Below are 26,536 nucleotides of genomic sequence, written 5' to 3'. Positions count from 1 at the left end.
AAAATGTGACCAATTGTAACTAATTTGGATTATAAATCCAACGAATTTGAAGTCTCAAAGGATGGATAAGGAACCAAACTCACAATATAAAACTTGTTCCTACTTCATGTTTAGTGTGTCTCTCCTCATGAGCATACCCACTTTCATGAGAATTGATGAATAAAGTATTCTTCTCACTCTACAAGGGCATTGGTTGTAACACTACTCATGGACTAGCTTGCAACTGGAGAATGGCACTTGTCCTGAGCTTATTCCCTAAATCTACTAAGTTCCACAGAGTCTTTTGATAAAAAAAATATATATATATAAAGTGATGCTCCCTGTCTTGGAAAAACTTACTGAGCAATAAAATATGCAGACATATATATACAAACAAGCTACACACAGGATAAATAGGAAATAATTATCAGAAAGAAAATACTCGAATATGTTTAGAAAAAAATAAGGTTATGAAGCCTTAAAGGAAGCTAGAAGGTAGAGTTGAAGAGGAAGAGTATTAAAGGGATGGGGGATAGCCAGAAAAAATGCCCAGAACTAAAAATAGAGCTTCAGCCTCTACTAAAAATACAGGCAGGATTCAATGTTACCAGATCAAATAGTACATGATGGGGAGTAAAATGTAAAAAGACTGGAAAAGTAGATGTTTGATCTTGAAGACAAAATGATGCCACTAAAGTTTATTGAGTAGGGGGGGAATGACATGGTGAACTTGCATTTTAGAAAAATGAATGAGAGTAGAGACAAAACTAGAGAGCAATCAACAGGTTATTGTAATAATACATGCAAGAAGTAAAGAGAACCTGTACCACAGCAATAGCAGCATCAGAGCACAAGCCATCACAACAAATGGGATATGGGGTACAAGTGAGGATGGAGGTGGAGGGATGAGAGGCAGTGAAGATTGGAGATAACTCTGAAGGACTGGGAGGATGTCATCTCCCTCTAAAGTAATACAGAAGGGAAGAAGAAAAGTATTTGCAGGAGAGATAGTGAACTCTGTTTTGGATATATCTGGTGTAAGATGGCTACTGGATTTAAAATTCAAGATGTCTGAAAGGCAAATAAAGATATGAAACTGGAATTCAGCAGAAAGACTGAAGCAAGATAGATACATCTGAGAATCATCAACACTGATAAAGTAATTAAATCCATAGGAGCTGATGAGATTACCAAGGGAAGTAGTACAGACCCAGAATAGAACTGTGAAGGACACAGGGTTTTAGATGGTATGATATGGAAGAAGATCCAAAAAAAGAAATTGAGGACTGTTGAGATTGGTAGGAAGAAAACAAGGAGAGAATGGTTATCTTGACAATCTACAGAGAAAACAGGGGTGATCAATAGTATCAAAGGTCGCAGAGAGATCAAAAAGAATGAGAATTGAGAAAAAGGTCAATGGATTTGGCAATTAAGATCACTGATAACTTTGGAGAAAACAATTTCATTGGCATGATGTCAGAAGTCCTATTGTTAAAGGGTTAAGAAGAGAGGACACAATGGAGGCACTTATTATAGACAGGCTTTTTGAGTTTAGCTACAAAGGGCAAAAGATGTACAGTTTGATAACTGATGAAAATGATATGAAAATTTCTGTAAAATATGAGACAAGAATTTCATTTGAGAAAATTGGGTGGAAGCCATAGGAGGATTAAGAAGGAATGAAAAGGTTTGGAAGAGTTACTGTGGAGAGTATATATCAGTGACTTGATAAAGTAGGTAAGGTAGGATTATACTAAGAGAGAATAGCAGAAAATAGGGCCTAGCCGATGTTGTACAACATAAATCTGTAGTGAACCAAATGAGAACATTTGCCTATTTTCTCCAACTTTATTCACCAGTACATGTATAGAAGGAAAAGTGGAAAATGGTGGAAGTGATTCAAGGCTAAGGTTTGGCAAGGTATATTCAGTGATATAAGGTAGGGAGGGATTCAAGAAAGAAAGATGGTGTAGAACTGAATCGGTTCATCAAAGGATCAAGAAGAAGAAAAGAGTATCTAGTAGTACAAAACAGAAGGCCTTGGAATTGAAAAGTCAAGGATTAGTGGTCACAATGCAGACGAAAAATAGGGTTTTATATGAGAATATAGATGAAGAGATGAAAAGTCAACAGATTATACTCTAACAAGGAACTTTCAGAATTCTTGAACATGAAAGTGGTGCATTAGTGACAGAAAAAAATCAAAATAACAAAAAAACTGTCATCTTTGGGGATGGCAGAGATGGAGTGAAAGAATAGCTTATAGTTGGTGAGTAGACTGAAATACTAAATGGTTAGAGCTCAGATGGTTAACTGAAAAGGTTAACACCTGTTATCTTCAAAAGCAAAACTCAGAACTGTATATACTTCAGTGGAAATGGGGCAAAGGCAGAGTAAATGCTTTAGGAAGGGTTTAGTTGTTTTTTTTTGGGGGGGGGTGAGTGGGTATTTTGCTACAATTCTTTCTGTAAACTTCATCAATATTGAAAAATATTTAGTATCTCAGATAATTATTTTAATGAAAGCAATTTAAAATTTGGTGTTTATCTTCAGAGTATTTATGTCATCAAAGAGAAAATAAAATAAGCAGAATTTTTAGAGAAGAAATTTTTGAATATACACTATCCTAATGGTGACTATTTACTTTGCCACCTTTTAAAATGATCACACAAATCTCAAGACTTTTTTTTTTAAAGGCACTGCTGAGAGTATGGAAATAGTAAATCCTCTACAAATCTCAAGACTTTTTCTTTTAAAGGCACTGCTTAGAGTATGGAAATAGTAAATACTCTTAACCACAAATGGAGATTATAAATTCATGGATTTTGAATTTTTATTTTGGCTTGTTTTGGCTATTTTAAAATTGGTTTTATTTTGGCTGTCTATTTAAAAATCATTACCACTTTGAAGATGAATCACTCATGCTCCATTAGCATAAGTTCAACTCATAAGAATTGTATTCAGTTACCAAAAAAGTCGAATTTCTTAAACTTTCTATAAAGCCATGCTGAATTCAGATTTGACCATGTTTTTCTCCCTCTTCATTTTCCCTAATTTTGAATTAATCCTTTTTAATTCTTCTAATCTTTCATTTCCTCCCTAATCTCCCTTTTCCTTTTTTCTTTATACACATTGTATCTATCCTGTTCTCCCAATTTCTCCATTATCTTAGTCACACATAAAACTTTCATAAACTTACCTTAATTCATATTCATTATTATATTTTACTACTATACTCAAAAATACTTACCCTGGCTCTAACAAATTTTAATTATAAAATATTTGGTAGTGTGTTTCAGAATAAAAGGTTGAGGAAAATACTGAATTAAATGTCTTCTACAGGAAATTTTCAACATTTTTATTTATGATTACATATGCAAATAGTAAAAGTAACAGATATATTCTAAAGTTTTTTATGAATAGTCTTATAAATATTGCACAAAAAAATTGAGTTAAAATTAAAATAAAGTGCAAAGAATAATAACAAAAAGCACTTAAGTAAATGAACAGAATCATTTCTCAGGATGAAATAAAAGTACAAATATAGAGAAATATTAATCTTACATGGGTAAAGATTCCTTTATTTTGCTATCCAAAATTTCCTTGTACATAGCAGCTGACATCACCTCTTCCATTGGACACATGATGCCATACTCCTCACAGCCATTCTCTTGAACCAATGGGTCAGTTTTATGTGGATCAAACATTATATTATTTGGCGTTACTAGAAGTACACCACTGACTGTACCCTAAGAGGGAAAAAAAAAAAAATAAAGTTAAGATTCAATTTATCAAATATTACTCTAGAAATTTTTACTAATAGTCTCCTTATCTTAAATGACTATAGAAAATATAAGAGATGTGTTTCTTAAAAAGACAAAGTGCTCTTTATAATTGTTAAATAGACACCTTTAATTTTTCCTGAAAAATATTTTCTTTGAGAATAAAAGAAAGTAAAGGGACCTGTATGTGCACGAATGTTTGTGGCAGCCCTTTTTGTAGTGACTAAAAACTGGAAACTGAATGGATGTCCATCAGTTGGAGAATGGCTGAATAAATTGTGGTATATGAATATTATGGAATATCACTGTTCTGTAAGAAATGACCAACAGGATGATTTCAGAAAGGCCTGGAGAGACTTACACGAACTGATGCTGAGTGAAATGAGCAGGACCAGGAGATCATTATATACTTCAACAACAATACTATATGATGACCAGTTCTGATGGACCAGGCCATCCTCAGCAACGAGATCAACCAAATCATTTCCAATGGAGCAGTAATGAACTGAACCAGCTATGCCCAGAAAAAGAACTCTGGGAGATGACTAAAAACCATTACATTGAATTTCCAATCCCTATATTTATGCACACCTGCATTTTTGATTTCCTTCACAAGCTAAGTGTACAATATTTCAGAGTCTGATTCTTTTTGTACAGCAAAATAACGTTTTGGTCATGTATACTTAATGTGCATCTAATTTATATTTTAATATATTTAACATCTACTGGTCTCATCCTGCCATCTAGGGGAGGGGGTGGGGGGGTAAGAGGTGAAAAATTGGAACAAGAGGTTTGGCAATTGTTAATGCTGTAAAGTTACCTATGCATATATCCTGTAAATAAAAGGCTATTAAATAAAAAAAAAAGAATAAAAGAAAGCAAAAATGGTAACTATATCCTTTACCTTAAAAAATAAAGCTCAGGAATTCAAATGTGCATTTTTGAAAAGCAAAATGATTTTGAAAATAAAATAAAGAAGTTTGTTTAATATAATTAAGGCCAGTAATGATACCTTATTTTTTTTGAAACCCTAACAGTGCCAACACAATGGCTTGCATGTAAGGAATGTAAAATAGAAGTATTTGTTGAGTTGTAGATCAAAAATACTTTATGGTAATCTCTTAAAGAGACATTAATTTTAGTATTGCTACATTACAAATCAGATGAGTGTAAGGTAAATCACTTTACATCAATAAAGTATATTTACCTTTGTATGAAGCAACTACATTTTTCTAGGTAGGCATGCTATCAGGCTTTGGTACAGATACATCCTGATATCCTAAAAGAGATTACAGAGTGTACGATTCCGGATTCAGCATCCAATAAGTTAGTGTCCTGCCCCCTCATCAATAAAAATTTTTTCTTGTAAATAGTTAACAAAGAGTACTCACTCTCATGATTCATGATATGAAGGACAAAATGCACACACAGAGATATACATATATATAGCCACTGCTCCTGGTTTAAGATTTTTAACATAAGATTTAAGACAAAAGATATATCTTTTAAAATAGTATAAGAAAAAATTTTTAAAAAGATTTTTCATTTCAAGAGAAATAATGAAAATTTGCATTTTCAAAATAATAATTTTTATAAAAAACTTTCCAAACTACCATCCATGATTGGCTCCCAGAGGAGGCATGATGGGGTTGATAATCCAAAAGAAAAGATGAATTGCAACTCATTTATATTTGGTCTTATAGAATATTAGTTAATCCTTTTTTTTTATTCTCCCAAATATGTAATTCTGAATTTTAAGCCAAACATATCTTATAATTCAAATTGCAGGCCATCTGAATAGATAACAGTATTCAGATATACAAATTGTATACCATTTTCCTGAGACTATTAATGCCAAAATTTGATTAAATTCTCACAGCACATACCCAAATGAAGTCATGTTAAGTTGCTGGTGAAAGAATGATTACAAAGATAATTCATAAAATAGATATTTCCTATGCAATTAAATATACTAAATAAAAATTTAAAAATTTTTTTCCAGTAACTTGTATGGATCCAAAACATATTTTTTTACAGTTTGAGTTACATAAAACTGATCCCATTAATGCTAGATTGCCTTCTTTCTGTATATTGAAATCACTTAGTAGTGTTCATGTTATGTAGTGCCTAGGATAATTTTGTATCAAATTAATTCTTTTTAAAGATTGCTATATACTCTATGGCATTGCTGTATTGAAGTTCATATATGGTTATCTGTATATATCCACACTGTCTCTCCACCAAAATGTAAGCAAACAGTAGAAAAGGATCAAACTTCTATATGCTATTATCCAGTAACACCTACCTTAGTCTTCTGAGAATTCAAACACTGTAATATTGACAACAAATAACCCAAAGCTAAAAGCTACTTACTACTAAATGACTATATATTGTTCTTTATAAGTGAGTTATATTATACTAAAACAGAAATATTCAATCACATTCCCTATCAGAATTTAAATAAAAGTCATTTAATACCTTGCCACTGGTAATGTATTTGCAATTAATTTTAAGAAATTTTTCAGTAAATGCTTCTTCTTCCTCAGAAGTAGAAGATACTACTCTTGTTGAGCGAACACAAGTAAAAGCAGAAGAGGGAGTTGTTTCTTTCTGGTGGACTCCATCTGTATCCTACAAAAGAAAAAAAAATGGTGGACCACAAAATAAAAATATGCACAATATGTCATCAAGTAAAAGTTTAATAAGAAAAATTACATCTAATAATAGCCTCTGGTACTTACAGTGATCTTTTAAGGTCTGCAAAGCGCTTTATAAATATTATATAATTTTATCCTTTTAATCACTCTAGGAAGTTGGTACTACTATTATTCATATTTTACAACTGAACAAAGCTGTGTTGGATCTCAAGTGACTTTTGAACTCTTTTTTAACTCCAAGTTCAGCAGGCTTATCCACTATCTGACTATATACTTAACAGGGATAAATATAAAGACATATATTTCTTAAGTACAAGGTAGATATAAAACCCTATATAGCAGTTCAGCTGATAAAGACCTAATGTTTATTGGTTCTCAATTTCAATGAATAAAAATGTGAATGTTTTCTAAGGGGAGTGCAAACCTGAAATTTCATTGGTATAGAGAACTTCTGAGGAACAAATTCCCATTCTATCAATGTAGTCAACAATCACCTTGCAATTTATAATATTAAGAGTTGCCTGGATACACCAGAGTTATACTTGCTCAAGGAAATAGGGCCAGAATACTTTCAGGTCTTCCTGACTTTGAGGCCAGCTTTCTACCCATTACATCATACTACTTTTCCTATGCATTTGCATTCAAAAAGTCTGATTTAATGTGGTAACCTTAAAAATTTTAACTTGTATTTGTTTCATTGTTCAATGATGTTAAAAATATTTGACTGTTTTGTTTTTTTCTTTTCTAAATTCTCTAAAAGGCAGTAGACAATTAAATACACTCTCATCCATTTTGTTCCTATCTTTCAGAACATGGTCTTAAGATTTATTTTTCTTATAAATTCATGATGAGACAAAGTTTTCAAGCTTAAAGGTGGAGAAAGAGGTATGATGTTTATGACAAAGCAAATGTGACAGAATGTGATTGTCAAACATCTAAAATAATCACATTTTAGGACAGGAGGGTCCAAATTAATAAAGGGATCTGACCTCATTTCATGTAAGAAATGGTTTAACTAGGAATATTTGGCCCAGAGAATATAAGATGTATAATTGCCATTATGATAACTGCCTTCTTAAACATATTTGAAGAAATTTCATACATTATAAAAATTCAATCTTTACTCCCTAGAGGACATAACTAATTGCAATAAGTGATCAATACAAGTTAAGAAATTGCTTAAAAATAAAAATACATAATGGCTCCAAACTGAAAAGAGCTTCCTTGGGAGATAATGGATTTTGTTTTTCTAGGCATCTTGAAGGAAAAGCTAGTAACCATTTGTCAAGTATGTTTTACATCCTGCTTCAGCTATGGCCTGCACTAGATGGAGAGAAATTCTGTCCAACTATGAAAATTTTAAATTACATTTAATGATAAACAAATAATTTTCTTTAATATATGTACCATTCTTCTTTATTCCACTAAGTGTAAGTCTTAAACGTCACATATCATACAAATTTATTTGCTGTTCAGTAGTTTCAGTTATGTCTGACCCTGTGAGCCTACTGGGGTTTTTTTGTTTGTTTTTTGTTTTGCTTTGTTTTGTTTTGAAGCAGATACTGAAGTGATTTGCCATTTCCTTCTCCAGCTCATTTTATGAGCTGGAAACAAAGCAAACAGGGTTAAGTGACATGTCTAGGCTCACACAGCTAATAAATGTCTGAGACCCAGATTTGAACTCAGAAAAATGAATTTTCTTGACTCCAAGCCTGGTACCCTTATCTACTATACCACCTGTTTCTATAATTAAGCACTTAAAAAAGCAAATTAAAAGTTACTGACAGTTTTTTCTCCTTATGAGCTACATAAATTCTCATTTAAGCTTTTATAGTTGTACAAAATTATGGTCAAGGCTGTATACAATGTTACTAAATTAGTAATTCTGCTTTTTTACTTTGAATTATTTCTAAGGCCTCTTTCCACATACTATATATTTTTCTCATTTGTCATTTTTACATTATACTTGAATTTTTATTCTCAAAGGAGTGAGCATTTAGTTTGTTTACAGACTTTTCACGATTACATATTAGCTCAATTGTAAATACCTTTATTAAAATTAATTTTTTTCTTTTTGCCATTTCCTTGGAATATATTTCCAAACATATTTTACTTACACAATTATATTTGAAATTTAGTTTTGAAATTGTACTCTAAATTTATTAAAGAGAATTAAAATATATTCTTCATTATAGGAAGGATAACATACACGGCAATAAACAGATATAGGAAACATAAATTACATTTAAGTTTTTCTTAGTAATAATTGAGTACCAATCTGGTGCCAAATTGGCAGCAAGCAGGTAATCCTAGATTCTTGAAGTCTTTGAAAGTAGGTTAAGACAAGTTGTACCAAGCTAGAAAAAGTCTAGGTATGAAACTAGCAAATCACTGTTGCTTTACTGAAAGCACATTAGCCATTTCTTGAAGATTTCTTGCTCATTCCTCTCTGGACTTCCTCTACCATGTCCCAGTTCTCCATCATGAAGCCTTGGAATTTAAAAATCTCTTGAGAGTACCAGCGCCTTTTGATCTTTGATCAATGGTTCCTCCCAGAAACTCCATTTGAAGATAGCGCCAAGCCAGTCATATCTCATTCTTCTCCTAAATATACACCAGATTTCTTCTTCCTCTTAATTCTAGTACTTTCCTCCTTTTAATAATTTCCTATTTATCCTATACATAACTTGCTTTGTATATATTTGTTTGCATGCTGTCTCCCCACTGGATTGTAAGCTTCTTGAGGGCAGAGACTACCTTTTCCTTCTTTCTTTATCTTCAGGTAAAACTTAACACAGTGCCTCGCACAAAGCAATCACTTAATAGATGTTTGTTTATTGACGTACTGATCATACGTCTATGCCAATTCTCCCATTACAATTTAAGCTTCTTGAGGGTAGGGATTTTGTTTCTACATATGTTTTCAGTACACAGCAGAGTGCCTGGCATAAAGTAAGTGCTTAATAAATACTTGCTAACTGCTGGACCCTTGCATAAAACAAAAAATGTACAATGAGATCTTTCATCTTATGCAGTCTTGTTTTGCTTCTGTTGTGATCATAGTAGGGAGACAAATAGCACTAATGATCTCAGATAATTCTTTAAACTACACAAGCAATTAATTCAAAAATTGTAACTCTAAATATGAATTCTTTGTCCAAAGACTCACATACTGACATACTATTAGAAAGGTTCTCAATGCATGGTCCAGGGAATCCTAGGAAATACCCTAGGTCAAAACTATTTTCATAATTCTACTAAGATGTTCTATTTTGGTAAATATAAAACCTCTTTGGAGGGGGTGCTCACTAATTTTTAAGAGAACAAAGGACACCTTTTTGAAAAGTATGAAAGCCATTATACTAGAAGAACAGAAACACATTCTTACTATAAATGAAATCAGTGAATTTCATGATCAATTCAAAGGTTCTCCTCAAAAAGATGACCAAAGGAATTGGAGAGGCTGATTTCATGAGTCATTTAATTGTATCAAGAAATATTCAGAGGTTACTTGGTCATGTCCCCATGTTGGGCTCCAGTAATATCTAGCACACAGTACGTGTTTAATAAATGCTAATATGTTGCTAAAATGCATAATTTCAAATTAAATCAACATATATCTTGACATTCAATAACTTCAAAATAATTGAGAGATACAGAAAAAGGAGGAGAAAAACATGCTATGAAAGATAATTCAAGGAAAGGGTATAATAGAAAAGAACATTCAAGTGGAAGTCAGATTTCAATTCAATTCTGACTCTTACTTTAATATGTGTATGACTTGGAATATGTCATTTAACTTCTGTGGATTTCAACTTCCTATCTATAAAATATGGGTCATCTAGATGTCAAGATCCCCAAAATCTCCTCCATCACTAACGCTCTATAATGCTAAGAAGTAAATGGGGAAAAAGACAACCACTTACAGAAATCTAATGCTATGTATATACATTTTTCAATAAGAGAGTTGGTCACTGTCTTATAAAACAGATACCAAGGTATGGGGGTGCCAGACATCATCAAAAAAATAAAACTGACTATATATTAATAGACTGAAAATAACCAGATACATTAAGAATCATATTAGAATTCAGCTGCCAGTTTAGATTATTTATTATTAGAACAAAAGTCAAATTGAATCAAGGAATTAGAAGTGTTTAACCTGGATTAATTTGTGGGGGAAAGAGCAAGGTGTAGGAGAAGAAGAAACATAATAACTGACTTTAACTATTTTAATTAATTTTTATCTTCTGTAAAATTTCTGGGCATATCTACTGCTATTCTAATTTCTACATTGTAGCTGCTCTCTATTAGTTTTCTTGATTTTTTTCATTTGGGGAGATAGCATGGTGCTGTGGAAGGTGTGCTGCTTTTGGAAAAAGAAGGCTTAAATATAGATACTATATTGTTCTGCCACTTACCAACCAAGTAGCCTTTTTATTTGGGATTACTTGAACTAGATAGCCATTAAGGTTCTCCCAACTCTAAATCTATGGTATTGTGATGAAGTTTACAAGATTCCAGAAATATTCATTTCTACAAAATCTTCCATTTAACCTATATTTTTAAGTATCCAATATGAGTCTGATATTGTACTAGTGCTAGAATTAGTGACAAAAACAGCTCACATTCAAATGCAAGGGAAAGTGATAAGTAAATGCAAATTAAGAGGCAAGGGGAAAGGCTAACAATCTGAAGGAATAAATAAAGGACTTCTGTCAGAGGTATTATGTATGAAGAAAGGCAAGTAGATTAACTTTGTTAGAATATGAGAATACAATGTGTAATAAAGAGATGGAAACATAATATGATGGGCTTTAATAATGTCAATAATTTAATGGCAATAAAGAAATTATTATTTAACCTACCTGGCAACAGAAAAATACTGAAGCTTCATGAGAAGGAAAGGAAAACATGGTCAGATATATGCTTTAGGAATATAAATTTGGCAGCTGTGTGCAGGATAGATTAGAGAGACTAGAGAATGGAAGTAGGGAGATAAATTATAAAGTTTTTGCAGTAGTCTATATGAGAGGTGATGAAGGCCAGAAACAGAATAGTTGTGATGTGGGTATAAAGGAAATAGATATGAGAGATGTTATGAAGATTTAGCAACTGGCCAAATTGGGAGAAGAGTAAATAAGAATAAATACTTGAGAGAAGCATTTAGCTTCTTCCTATTGCCACTGAAATACAAGGATAACTCTCGAAACTTGGGTGTTGAGGCAGAAATATCCCATCATCAGGTCACAAACATAAGCTCATGACAATTTAGACATATGTCTTGAATGGGATAATCTCATATTTCTGTCGTCTTCTCTTTGGTACAGGTACTTATGAGGTATCAATAAACATCCTAAAAGCTAAAAAAGGGTCTTGAAAAATAACATTAAATATTTAAAACATAAAAAGAAGAAAAGCTTTACAAAGTTGAAAAGGAGATGCAGAAATATAGGGCAATGTTACAGGCAAAAAACTGTGCTAAATTTAATATTAAAATTTAATCAAATTTACAAAATTAAAAAATTACACATCACAGATTTATGGTTTCATAGATATAATCTTCTCCCTGTTCTTTTTTTGAATATGGAAACTTATGAAGCTTTTAAGTTAATAATTCTGAAAACAAAACTTAAGAGGGAAAAATGTCTTACAAGTAACTCAGTCAATCAAACTGGAAATAAAACTCTATATCTTAACTCACTGAATTTCTTTTTTCATCTGTTAAAATAGTTTCATATCTGTCTAAAACTATCTGGGACTTTAAAAACTTCATGAGATAACAAACAACATGAGTTATCATTTCTTTAATACTTCAAGAGAAGTGAGCTCATTGATATGGACATACAACACAGGTTATAATCCATCTATATCTACCTTTTCTATGCTACTTTTTTCTATGTTCTAACATAAGTCCATCACCTAGGAGCCCTCTTTCACACTCTTCACATTGTTCTGAAATTCCTCAGATCATAAACCTCCTGGTTCTTTTGGTTTACTACACTCAACCTATTCTTTTAACTTCATTTCAACTTATAGTAACCACATCCTTTCCTATTCTCCCAAATCATTATACCTGTTTTTGTCCTAATTCCATCTATTTCCAATATTGACCCTATAGTTAACCAGTTCAATGAAACAATATGCCTAATTATAAACCAGTACTTTGTCTCCTATTTGATCAACACTCATGTTTTGTCAAACTCCAATCCTGAGTTACCACTATTATTCATCTTCTCTTTTACATTAACAAGATACATACCACTATTATTCATCTTCTCTTTTATATTAACAAGATACACATCACAGAAATAATCCAAATGACAGTACCCACTGAATCCATCACTAATTTGTAATTTTGGGAGAGCCCTCATTGCCACAATCAGTAATTTTATGCTTTACTAATTAATTCTTTACAGCACTGCTTACAGCAGTTGCTGCCAAGTTTCTCTCTTTAATCCTCCCACTCCCCCTCCCCCCGCCTTTCCTCCCTCTCTCTTATAGTCCTCCAAGAAAAACAAGAGATTAACCAGTACCTCCTTCACCAATTCTATACCTCAAAAATTCTATTGTAGCATCATCTCTTGCACTGATAGCTCTGTTCCCTGTCACAGACAAACCCATGACTTGTATTCTTGTTTTCATATTTTCATAACCTTCTTTCTTCTTTGTTTAACCCTTTCAATTATCTTCTCCACTCCATAATCCCCCTCACCCCCTTACAAGTCTTTAAGTCTTTCCTTATCTGGCTCCTTCTAGCTATCTACAAACACACTTTCCATCCTTTAGAAAATTTTACCTGATCCTAATGTTACTACAAGTAAGCTACAAACCTACCATTTCAGAAAATAATAAGTACTCTACAGCTGCCTTCATTTCTTCCCTTCCATTACACTCCTCAACCCCTCAAAATATTGCTGACCTCACCTTTCAATTAAAGCTGTTCTAGGTTACCAAGCATCTATCCTTGGTAGTTAAGATTTTTTTTTTCATTTTATGTTGTTTTGTTACACTTTTCTTTAGTTCATACTTATATGCTTATAGTTCCTATCCCTGAGAATGACCCTGTTTAGCTGGTTTTCTTGACTTATTTTTTACTTGTTCTTCCTTTCATTGCTTCTCATTGCTCAATGAAGCAAAAAATCTCAATCTTCTACCATCCTTTTCCTTAACATTTTACAAAAAAATTAAACACTTGATCACTTAACAATCTGCTTGGCAAATACTTGGTGACTTGGGTCTTATTTGTTGTAACTGATTTATATTGATTTTAAACTTTTCTATAAAAGTGAAAGGTCAAAAGTATCACACACACTCTCACATACACATACACACATCCCATATACAGTTGAACCCTTAATTTTAACCAATAAATATTCAGTTTGCTCCCAAAATCCCTTACAAATTTAGGCTTAATATTAATTTGATGCATTTTTTTTAATCTTCATAAGATGATATGATGATGAGTTTATGAGAAAAGCTACTTATTAGCACTTAACTATGTATAAGGCATTACACTAATTTAAATCAATTTCTATAGGTTGTATAACCATGATTTTCAAATTTTCCAATCAGAAGCATTTATTAAGTGTGTACTAAAAACGCAAGGCAATGGGGATACAAGTACAAAAATTTAAGTTTGTTTCTTCAAGTATCTTATGTTCTAAGAGGGAAGACAATACATTTTAATATGGAGTACATACAAAATAAATATTCAAAATGCACTAATACTGTTAAAAAAGGATGAGATTTTTAGAAGACTGTCAGGTTTAGATCTAGCAATCAGGAAATAATTCCTAACTTTGGAAAGAGCAATTTCAGTGTGAGAACAATTTTTTTTTTTTTTTTTAATGTGAGATCTCCTAACTATACTTTTTCTAAAGTGAGGCACACTTACTCTTGGCTTATCAAATTCGGGTTCTGATGAAGTTGGTGATAAGGGACTTATAGGACTAAGCGATGGGGAACTCTCAACACTAGAAACATATTCAGGATCAGGAACATATAAAACCTGCAACAAAAAGTTCATACAAATATATTAATAAGAGAGGAATACTAAAATTCTGCATTCTCAAAAATATTTTCAAAATACTCGCCATTTCCTCTTACTTTCAGGATTAAACAAAATCTAATTTGATAGCAATCAAAACCAAAATTAAGTAAATCTGAATGACTATAATAAATTCTAAAAAAGGAGAATAATTTATAAATTAGCTGGGGCCAATCATAATTCTTCTGAAAACTGAATTTACAAATAATCTGGCATAATAGTGAGTGCATAAAACAAAATATCAAGTATACCTACTTTTTAAAAATAGCCATTATATATTTATAGAAAACATTTGCAAGTTATCCTATATTTTATTGTCTTTCATGAAATCTTCTCTACAAATACAAATCAAATAACATATTTAAGCAGATGAATTTCAAATACTTTGACAAATATGATTTATGTAAGTTACTACATAATTAGTATGTAGCTATTATGGGCAAATGAAAAATTTCTAACAACTGAAATATCAACTTAATGACTCACCATTAAATCTTGCTTCATATTTTACCTTTTCTAAATAGCAAGGCATAAAGATAAATACTACCTGTCCAGTGACAACTGCTCGGGAAAACAGCTTATTTAACTGAACCAGTTCATTAGGTGTGGTATCAAATTTCAGGGCGATGCTATTCAAAGAATCCCTTGATTCAACCTGTTTCAAACAGAAATAAGTCCTCTGAATCTAATTAAAAACAAAATCTGAAAAAACAGAGCTCAAAGATGAAACAGGAAACCTTAAGTGAAGGAAATTTAATTAATATATATATATACACACACACACATACACCAGTTCTAAAGGAATCCAAGTGAAAGTCAATCCCCTATTAAGGCTTACTTATGTATACATTTCAGCATTAATAAATACTACATAAAACAAAAGATATCTCAAATGCATAAGAATGTGCCACAGTTCCCTTTCATTTTCCTACCTCAGTTTCCCTAATTGTCCTGCCTTAGTTTCCCTAAATTGCCCTGCCTCAGTTTCCCTGAATTGTTCTGCCTCAGTTCCTAATTGTTTTGCTCAATCCTGCAACACTAACCTTCCCTCCTAATCATCAGGATGTTTGATAAGGAGAAAGATCTTTTATTTTAGGCATCGTGACCCCAGACCCTCCCTATTTATCAAAATGTCCTGTGCCTCTCCCCATTCTGTTATCCTAACTAATCAGAATGCCCAGTGCCTGCCCCCACCCTGTCAGAACCAGATTCATAGTCTGTTCCTTCTCTCAGTACTCTGACTCTGCCCCTGCCTCAGTCCACTCCTATAGCTGAGTCACATGTGTATATTTACTTCATGGGAAGCACACATTAGGCTGGATGCTTTGGACATCAACCCTGAGGGCAACATTCCCCAGCACAATTTCTCTCTTTCAAATAAAATATTAAAAACTCGCTAATCTCTATCTTGCCTCAGTTTCTCTGGCATTACAAGAGCAGTTCCATTTATGTACATTAATGCATGAAAAATGACATGGGTCAGAAAAGTTAAATTTATATTAATGTGCACAAGAACACTTACTAGCTTTGTGACTGGACATGTCACTTAATCTGATTATCTGTTTCCTCAACTGGAAACATTCAAAGTATTACTACAAGAGAATGGAGACTATAACTAACCTTTTTTGTGGCTAAGGAGTCTTATTGATTCCTTTTATATTTCCATCACTTTGCACAATGCCTTGCACCTATCTACAAGGAACTTAATGAATGTTTAATCATTAAGAACAGGATTCCCTAAAGTTTAGGGGAAAAGGAGACTAGGGCTACACACAGAAATTTCAAGAGAAGGAAAGAGGAGAACCGAATTTAATTCCATTATGTGCAGCATAGGTAAATAAAAGAATGATAGAAAAAAATGCTAATGGAAGGAGACAAGGATAAAAGTTAGAGTTTGTTTTCAAAATGTTAATTTTAAATAATTGTCAAGAAGGCAGGACATAAATGAAAATTTCTAGGAAGCACATGCAAATTCAGCATTGGTAGTCAGAACTAAAGATGCATATTTGGATCTCATGCACACAGATGTTTCAAGCTACAAAGTGATTATAGAGTGAAAAGCAAAACTAAAAAATGAGCCTTCAAAAATGTTCACTTTTACTGAGAAAAATCACAAAAAAGGAGAAAATAAGTAGAAGCTGCAGGACAGTTAAGCATCAAATCAAATGAAGGAGAGTCTTGAAAAAAAGAATTAAGGGTAAGGATTACAAAATGAAATCAAAGTGTCAAATACTAACGCTGTGTCAAAAAGAATGAAGATATATAGAAGATATTTTGGTTTGGTGATTGGGAATACATTAGTAACCTCTGAAAAGATGTTTTCAGGACAAAGGAATCTTTACATTAAATCAATATGCTAAGAGGGAAAACAGAATATTAAAACATTTTCACTGAAAAGGTTTATTAACTTGGTTTTAAAATATGAATCAGCTCATAATTTTAATGGAAAGTTGACATTCTTGATTGTCTGGAAAATCTACTGAGCTTTAAATATCACATCTGATTATGTTTTATATAGAGACGATATATTGGACCAAACTATCAGATACAAGCAATTAAAAAAGGAATACCAGAGCTGGAGAGTAATAATAATGATTATTTAAAAAAAAAAAACCTGATATAGAGAATGCTTTATAGATGGCAGAGCACTTTCTCATTCATGCTAACTTCAATCCTGTTCACAGATATTTATAGCTATCTAAAAATGAGCTATGGGCACGTCTACTCCCATTTTAAAGGTGAGCAAATAGAGGCTCAGCAAGATTAAATAACTTGCTATGAACACACAAATGTCCAAAGCATGTTTAAATGCAATTCTTTCTGACATCAAATACTGATGTTCTAATTAAAATTTTACTCACAAAGCTGAAAAAGACATGATTTTATAAATACAAGGAATGCATATCCCTATTTTTATTTGCAGTGAATAAGCAAATAGTATTTTAGTAGTCTAAATATTGCCTTTACTTTCTCTAGGGGGGGTATATTTTAAAGAACTATGAAATCCTTTCCGGTTTTCAGATGAGATTAATAAAATATTTTTTAAGTCATTAAAATTTAATACAAGGAATTATTTCTGATTAAATCAATGCTATTAAGACCTATTTTAAAAATTTCTCAGAGTTCATAGGGTAAATATTTTTAAAAATAAATTGAACATCTCACAGAGTAGGTAATTCTTTCTTAAGCAATCTAGAAACTTTTCTTTAATACCAGATATGTTATATATATTTATTATTTTGTAAATATGACACAAAGTAAAAAACAGCTACATATTTTTCCTACACCTACATATTTACATGAATTAACATTACATACTACTTTTTAACTCACATCACAAACTACTGTGCTATACTTATTTGGATCTTTCAAATTTATCATAGGATGTGCAGAAAGGGGAGAGAACATGGAGAAATTATTGTGTTCATAAGATATCTTAAGAAAAATTTTGATAGCATAACATTTAGATACGTTAAAACATTTTCTTTAATAACAAGGCTTTTTTTTTTTTTCAACCAAATAAATATTAAAAGCTTCCTATGTGTAAGGCATCATTATTAGGTTGAAAATTTACAAAAAGTAAATGAGTCCCTGACCTAAAGGAGTTCATATTCCATTGAGGACATACAATTACTCAAATACATCTGTGATTTCAACCATTCAATGGTTCACTCCAATACTGCAAATTTCACTATTCATGCTTGTCCATCCTGTGCAATTTTTTTTCATGTTCTTCCAGAAATTCAACACAAAAGAAAAATTCAGTATGCTGAAAGTTTTCCTTAATTTATCCTGAAAGAATATCAGTGGAGCATTTTAGACATCCACATGTCTTATTTCATTCTTATCATGTGACCAGCTTATATTATATAATTGTTTTCCTCTTTTTCTCCTTCTTTTTTTGATGTTATCATCAACCACTCTATTCTCCCTTAAAACGAGGAAGAATTTTCAGGCTAAATAAATTTCCTACCAGACAATTCTATGATGACGTCTTTCACTCCTGTTATTTTGAGTTTTTCTTTGGTTGTATATTTCAACCTGTTTCCATTTGTAATGAACCTTTCCATTATCCTGAAATTTACTTCTGCACAGTTATGTTCCATGTTTTGCTACCATGCAGCAATTCTAACAGAATGTTAGCATAAATAAGAGGGGCTTTGGTTTTCATGGGAAGCTTGGCTTTGTAAAAGAATTTTGCAAGTTTCTGAAAGCAATTCAGCTTGTTCTCCCATTCAACTCTGGGCCCAACTCACTGTTTAATTTACCTGCCCAGATATATACACATTGATGAAGAAGCTTTATAGGGTGAACATGTAAATGCATATTGAAACCTGGGCAGTAGACATTCTTCTTTCCCTTGATCTTAATATGTGGGTGGGATTTTTTTCACCATATATTATCTTGGAATATATTCAAAATGAGAGGTCAAAAATGATGAATTTTAAAGTTGTGACTATATATAGTAATAGGTTTAAAAGAATGATCCTGATCTAAATAAATTTACAATTTTTCCACTTTAATTTATACTGCTTAAAATGTTAATATAAGAGATATAGTCTTTTTAGAAGAAATATCTTCACATAGGACTTTTAAATACAATCCCATAACATGTTTGCATTCTCTTGTATTTAAATGAATAGAAGGCTTAAACACAGTTGTATCATGCTTCAGAGATTTATATTGAAAGATTTGAAATAAATTAATGAAATCTAAATATGCCCTTGTTAAAATCAAATCAAAGCAACACATAAGATAGAAAAGAAATGATTCATGTCAGCATCCCATAGTAATCAGAAATGGAAAAAGTTGACTACAGGGAGACTTTTGAGGGACATTTCATGAATGTAACTGTCAGAAAAAAAAAAAAAAAGTTCATTTTTTTTGGATACTGCTGTACTACCTTAGCTTAAAAAAAAAAAAAAATCAGCAAAAAAGAATGTCACATGCTAATTTATGATTAGCATACTAAAAGCATTATTTTAATTGATCTCTCACCTAATTCACCAATATCAAACCTAAAAATTCAGGGAAGGGGTAGATTTCTATTATAAATTTCAGAATAAAAGAAGTCAATTTGGCTTATGAAAAGAAGTATAGACCCCCAAGATTATTGCCACTACTAAATCTGAAATCCACTGATAACTGTTACATATATCTTTCTATTAATAAAAAATCTGTCAGGGACAAAAAATACCCTATAATTAAAAAAAATTTACTAAGATTTGATTCTTATTGAGTTTTTAAAAGTGGTTTACAGATTTAAGAAATCAAAATAATTAACATCTTTGATATATTTGTATTATACATAGAGAGTACCCCAAACCAATATATTCCAAAGCTAAATCATCATTTAAACAAGTGGATAACTCACAGTATATTCAATAGTTCCTTTAGGTTTCTGAAATGACATTCGTCTTCCATCTTTCTTGTCTAGGGTCTTCTTTTGGCCAGTGTCTGAAAAAAATTGAAGTAAGGAATATGTTAAATTCATTGTCTTCTCAGAATATTATCAAAGACTGCTGAATAAATAACCCTGTGGGCAGACTCTTAATTCACCAGTTTGCTTTCTCTTTGTAGTCCTCAGTTCTCAAAGACAGCCATCTGTGGAAATCAGAAATTCAGTTCCCTTATTGCTTAAGGATTTGATCAGTAGGAACCACAGAGAAAGCTAAGATCAATTAACCACACATACCTACCAGCAGAAAAGAAATTAAATCTAAAATTACTGACTTTCTCTTTCAACAATTTTTACCTCAATGTCTATTTAGAGAGTCAATGTTTCTAATTGTTTCTGTATCATGTAGCATATGCTTCAGTGCTTTTTAACAGCAGGCAATTTCTATATTTCTTCAGGTAAGATTTAATTAAAGATATCACTCCGATTATAGGTTGGTTTTTTTTTTTTTAAAAACTAAATTATTCTCTGGCTGTGACAAGGTAAAATACTATGTGCAAACTTCAGCATGAAAACATACTCATATCTTCATTTTGATTTTGCTAAAATTGTTTTGCAATTGATGACTATGTTGAAATTAAAGTTTTAGATCCCAATGGTTCAGAGCCTCGGATATACTGTTTCAGTATAAATCTCTGAAATACTTTACTATAGTTTATGTTATTTTATTTTGTGTTTCAGTATCTTCATTTAATGAGTAACAACTAGTAAATTCTCAAGAGTAGACAATTTCATGACTAGCAACATATTAACCTTGTTAAGGCTTGCTCTTCTCATCCTAATGACCACTCTGAAAAATAGTAATTAAAATATGCTTCTGAAAAAAAAATGCTTACTGAGAAGAAAATTAGCACATCTTTACTTAAATTTTGAAGGAAAATTAAGACTATATTTATGAACTAAACTAATATTAATATTTAAACAATAACTTTTGCTTATATAGTACCTTAAAAAACTTAATGCATATGTGGATATGGTAAGTATTATAATTTCTATTTAGAGATTTGACATAAAGGAGAGATTAGGCAAGCAACTTGGGTCCCTCTCAGTAAACTGTCACTACTACTAGAGAAATAATCTTAACTATGATTTGCTCTGGTTGCTCAAATTCTACTCTGCACATATAAATAAAATTGGCTATTGCCATTATATAGCCAGCAGAGGGAGCTGATAACGTTTCAGAATACATAATTTTTTCAAAACTGCAAAATACAAGATAAATTTCCAGATTTGGAATTAATATTTATTCGACACTGCAAAACATAAGATAAATTTCCAGATGAACTTATGTTTTTCTAGAATTATTTTAAGAATGAGCCTCTGCCAGAATTGAAATACTTATTTTGCTTAGGCAAACCATTCCACCCAATTCTCAACTTTCTTGAGCTTCTAAAATTTGGGAATGTGATGTTGACATTTTTTTTTATCATTTTTGAAGCCTTACTAGGATTTAAAGTAACATAATTGAAAAGCAATATAAAAAGTTACAACCAAACTTAAGTTCTTGAAAGGAACAAATGATCTAAAACTAACAGAATAATTATGAAACTGACAAAGAAATGACAATAAAAATAACTGAGCTACAAAACAGAATTTGTTACAATAACAAAGAAAAACAGAAGCATTAATATTGGCAGTTCAGGTTCAGTCACATCCTACTCTTAATGACCTTATTTGGGGTTTTCTTGGCAGATAACTGGAGTAGTCCGTCATTTCCCTCAGCTCTCTTTACAGGTAAGGAAACTGAGGCAAAGAGAGTCACATAGTTAATAATTGTGTGAGCCCATATGAAGTCTTCTTGCCTCCAGGCCTGGGGCTCTATCCATTGTAACACTTAACTGCAGAGCTGTTGATAAATGGTTTTACTTTTACATTGCTAGTAGGAAATTTGGGATTGTTTTTTCTGCAAAGCAAATACAGCATCACTTCATATTCAGAAATTCCTTTAGACTCCCACTTATACAAGCAAAGATCTTTTTCAAGGTTAAGTGCCACATTTGTCACATAACTTTTGGTACAGTAGAAGTGTGGACACAGAAGAGATAGGCCATATCCTACCATTACAAAACCTAGCCCCATTTCTATCATTACAGACCTGACAGCAGTATAGGACCTCAGATGCTGTCCCTATTTATTAATTAAAGAATGACTTTCATAAATTTATTTCCTTATATACCACATAAATTATTTAATAAGCCTTTATTGAAAATATTTTGCTAGTTTTTTCCCTTTTAATCAGATATCTTATTCCTCGATTGATCACAAACTTTTTGTCTATCCATATTCTGATAAGTATTTTTTTTTCTTCTCTAATTTATTTGTGATGTGACCTTTTACATACACGCTGCATTTCCCCTTGGCGCTTATCTTGTACGTGTCTTACACATACAAAAAGTACTTAATAATAACTTGTCTTGCCATATATAAGGCATGAGTTGTTACTCTAAACATGATTTCTTTCATTCTGTTGTATAATTTTTGCTCCGGTTTTCATCAAATAGTGAAACATTAACCCAGTCACTGAAGTCTTTATGTTTATCAAACATCAGACTGTTAAGGTTCATTTGCTTCTGTATATTGTATACTCAATACAGTCCATTGATTGATTTTTTTTTTTTAAGAGGACTAAACTGTTTTGAGAATTACTGCTTTGTAATATAGTTTGAAATCTAGTACTATTGGCCCCCTTAATTCCCACTTTTTCTCTCATGATTTCCCTTAATATGACTGAACTTTTGTGCCTCCATACAAATTTTTTCTACTTCTATAAAGCAACTCTTTGGCATTGAATAAGTAATTTATATAGTATTGTATTTTATGGGGCTGACTTGTGTTACTTATAAGCAATTATTATTTATTTAAGAATGCCTATTGCTGTAAACCATTTTCTATAAATTTTTATATCATAGTCTTATACATACACACACACATATATTTATAGGTAACATCTTGAATATTTTATATATTCTATAGTTATTTTACTTTACTGTCTTCACAATATCTAGCAATAGTAAAGGAAGAGTCCCCAAACAGGGACTAGTAAATCTTTAAGAATTTTCAAAATTTCCAAAGAAGTTTTTGCCATTACAACAAACTTCCTTCCTTTTGATTTGGTGGAATTAGAAACTGGAAAAAAGAATGTTACTGACAGTATTTCCCCTATCCCTAATCTGTTCCAGAGGCAGCTAGGATAGGGTGCGAGGCCTAGATTCTAGGAGACCCATCTTCCTAAGTTCAAATATGGCCTCATACACACATTAGCTGTGGGACCAAGGTCAAGTCACAGAATGCTGTTTGCCTCAGTTTCCTCTTTTATAAAATAAATTGGAGAAGAAAAAGGCAAATCACTGCATTATCTTTGCCAAGCCCAAAAGTTGTAATTTACAAATGGGCATAACTGAAACTCAACAAGAAATCTGTTTCGCCTCAAATACTATTTCTTCCATCCCCTTTCCTCTCTCAACTTCATTAATGTTCCACCTCCCATACATGATCTCTGATTTACACAAAGATATTTTTATTGGAAGGAAAGAAAAGGTAATTTTGGAGGAGAGAACATTTGGATGTGACAGATCTGCACACTTTGGAATGTCAGTGAAAAATCTCAAGGTTCTAGAACATTGTCACTGGTTGACAGACTATACTTTGTGCTTTTGTTGTTTCCAACTTTCAAAAAACATGCTTTAAAAAGATGATTTAAAATTTTAGCATTTATAAATACTTTATAATAAAACAGAATATGATTTAATCTTTTTATCTCCAATGGTTCACTATAATTTCTTTTAGAAAGTTGAGACTGAGATCTCATTCATATCTACATAAATCAATATAAATTAATAAGTTCATCTAGTTCATTTTTATTAGTATTCCAATTAAGACTGTTACATGATATGTTTGTCCTGAGGGATATACATTAAATCTATATTCTACGGTGAAAATGGGTATTCTAAGAAAGAAGCTAAAAGAATACATATGCAACTAAGTTTAAGGTACATTGGGAATGTTATATGTATAGATTTTAATGCTTAAAATTTTAAATAAATGTGGCTCAAAACAAAATTGTATGAATTAGTTTGGCTTTTTTATGCTTTTATTTTTCTCCTTGAGAATCCCAAAAACTTGGATTCAAATAATACCTTTGAAACATGCTAACACAGTGAAGAGAAACAAATTTCTTAATTCTTAATTGGTCTCTTTCTTTCTTTTCTATTCTTTCTTTTTTTTTTCTGAGGCAATTGGGGTTAAATGACTTGCCTAGGGTCACATAGCTAGGAAGTGTTAAGCATGTGATGCTCTAACCACTGAGCCACCTCACTGCCCAACGTGGTCTCTTAAGGTTAAATTAGAGGCAAGTTGCCCACCAATCCTTAGAGATAAGAGTATGCACAGAAAGGCTGTTCCTCATGGATGAAATCATAGGTATATATAGAACAAAAACACATGGAAAGTCAAATTATTATAGAGTCAAATTACTACATACCACTGTTGTAAAACACTATGACATTTCCAAAAGCTAACAAAACAAAATCTCATTACTTTATAGTCACATTATGATACTAAAATGGAAGTGAGAAAAAAATAATTTCTGATAGGTACATTCAACATAAAACTTATTTTCATTACCTTAAGATATTCTTAATATCATTCCATTGATACTACACAGAAATGAATCAAGAAACACTATTTTCCTGAAAAACATTGTTACACTAGGCATATAAGTTATATTACCAACAAAGATTTTTTTCATTTCTTTGAGATCTATAGGTTTACAAGTAGTATAATTGAGTTAAGGGACAGGCTCCATATAGTAATTTTTAGGGCAAGGTTTCATATTGCCTCCCAGAATGATTGGATCAGCAGTGTACATGTCATTTTCCTTCCCTCTTTTATCCGCTAATTTCCTGGTCTGATAGATATGAGGTAAAACCTCAAAGCTGCTTTACTTCCCATTTACTTAATTATTTGAAAAATTTTTTCATGATTAGAGAGAGCCTATATTTCTCTTCTTTTGAAAATTATCTGATAGTCCATATCATGACCATTTATTTATTGGAGAATTTTTTTTAATGTCTTTTAATTTGAACCAGTTCCTTAATAGCTTCGACATGAGATCTTTATAAGAAAAGTTTGCTTCAATGATTTTCTCCTCAGTTACCCGTCTCTTAATTTGTACTATACTTGACTTGTTCAACTTTTATAATCAAAATTGTCCATTTTATTTTGGGTGATACTTACAAGCAGACATTCAGTCATGGACTATTCCCTCTCCACAGACTAATATTTCCTCATTGCTCCTCTAATTTATGAGATGACTATGTAGGGATTTATAAAATAACATGGGTCCTGTTCAAAAGTGTACACATAGATCTCCCAAAAAACCCTATATTCTCTTATCAAAATATTTTTGAGAATGAAAGATATCCTTTCTTTCTTGCAAACTGGGACTAATTAATGACATAAGACATTTACTCAAATAGAGGCAAGTCAAATTATTACTTTTCGTCTACCAAAGAACTTCAACTAAAAAATAAATGCAATCTGCAATTTCACATAAAATCTTTAAAAAATTCTAAGATAGTATGATATTTATTTAACCACAATCTAAAGGACATATATTTAACAATAACAATTTTCATAATTTCCGATATCTCAAATACAGGCAGGTCAGAATGACAAGTCCCAAAACTCTCTGAAAACTTCTTGAAGGACAGATGACTCCTTGAATCCTGCTATTGTCAGGACCTCACCACAGGGCAAACAGCTTCATTTTGTTATCTAGGTGGGGTTAGTTGAGTCCTAAGCTGGAGAATTCCAACCCTATTTAATTGAAGATTTTCTATTCAATTCCAGATCAAACTCCACCCACCATGCCTCATGGAAAGGGAGAACAGGCCTGGGCTTCTATTATAAAAATGGCAATTTTAAACCCAATCCTCGCAGAGGAGCTAATATGCCATGCCAAGGAAACTCTCTCTCTTCCTGGCATAGCAAACTCTGCCCGCTGGAATACTCTCTTTTTAGTATTACCCTTTCTTTAGTCTCACCTATTTCCCTAACAAGACTTTATATCTCTCGGTCGAGACTTTACTTCATATCTCTCCGACAGGACTTTGCCACTATGGAATTCAGCTTTTTTATTCATGTATGGCAAAGACTAACTTCCCAATGCCAATAATAAACTTTTTATTAGCCTAGCTTTTTGAGTTTGTAAATTCCTTTATGAAGGACCTCTGTGCCGCCAGAAGGGGGTTCCCCAAAACTCTCTACCCATGCTCCAAATCCCAAGGGGAATTAGGGGAGCCAAACCTCTTCATTTGATTCCCTGAACCCCGAATCTGCCACTAGCCTCATCATTTAACTCCCTGACCACCAGGAACCCTAATCTCATCAATAGATAAAATTATATCTATAGTATCAGATAAAATACATGTTTTATTGAAGAGGAAGAAAAAATGTGAATGATGTTACCTAAGAATATGTCAAGAGTCTCAGATCTGTGGAGAAAAATGGAATTTATGGCCAAAAAAACCACTAGAGAAGACTATAAATGCAAAATGGATAATTGGATCATATTTAATTAAAACACTTTTGTACAAACAAAACAAATGCA

At 32.0% G+C, this 26,536-nt stretch overlaps 1 protein-coding gene across 4 annotated transcripts in view; it reads right to left on the bottom strand.

Moving 5' to 3' along the window:
* Positions 1–26,536, bottom strand: part of OXR1 (oxidation resistance 1) — a 568,147-nt gene that overhangs the window by 76,563 nt on the left and 465,048 nt on the right. For all 4 annotated transcript variants that reach the window (XM_031947111.1, XM_031947112.1, XM_031947113.1 and 1 more), the window contains 5 exons: positions 19,843–19,925; positions 15,016–15,123; positions 14,316–14,429; positions 6,240–6,392; positions 3,544–3,728 (listed from right to left, as the gene is read on the bottom strand). In XM_031947111.1, coding sequence (XP_031802971.1) covers positions 3,544–3,728; positions 6,240–6,392; positions 14,316–14,429; positions 15,016–15,123; positions 19,843–19,925 — 643 coding nt within the window. The remainder of the gene's footprint in view (positions 1–3,543; positions 3,729–6,239; positions 6,393–14,315; positions 14,430–15,015; positions 15,124–19,842; positions 19,926–26,536) is intronic.

Source organism: Sarcophilus harrisii, chromosome 1, assembly GCF_902635505.1.
Source record: "Sarcophilus harrisii chromosome 1, mSarHar1.11, whole genome shotgun sequence".
NCBI classification, from domain to species: domain Eukaryota; kingdom Metazoa; phylum Chordata; class Mammalia; order Dasyuromorphia; family Dasyuridae; genus Sarcophilus; species Sarcophilus harrisii.
Note: the sequence above shows the minus strand (reverse complement) of the source record. Positions and strands in the feature narration are given on the sequence as shown.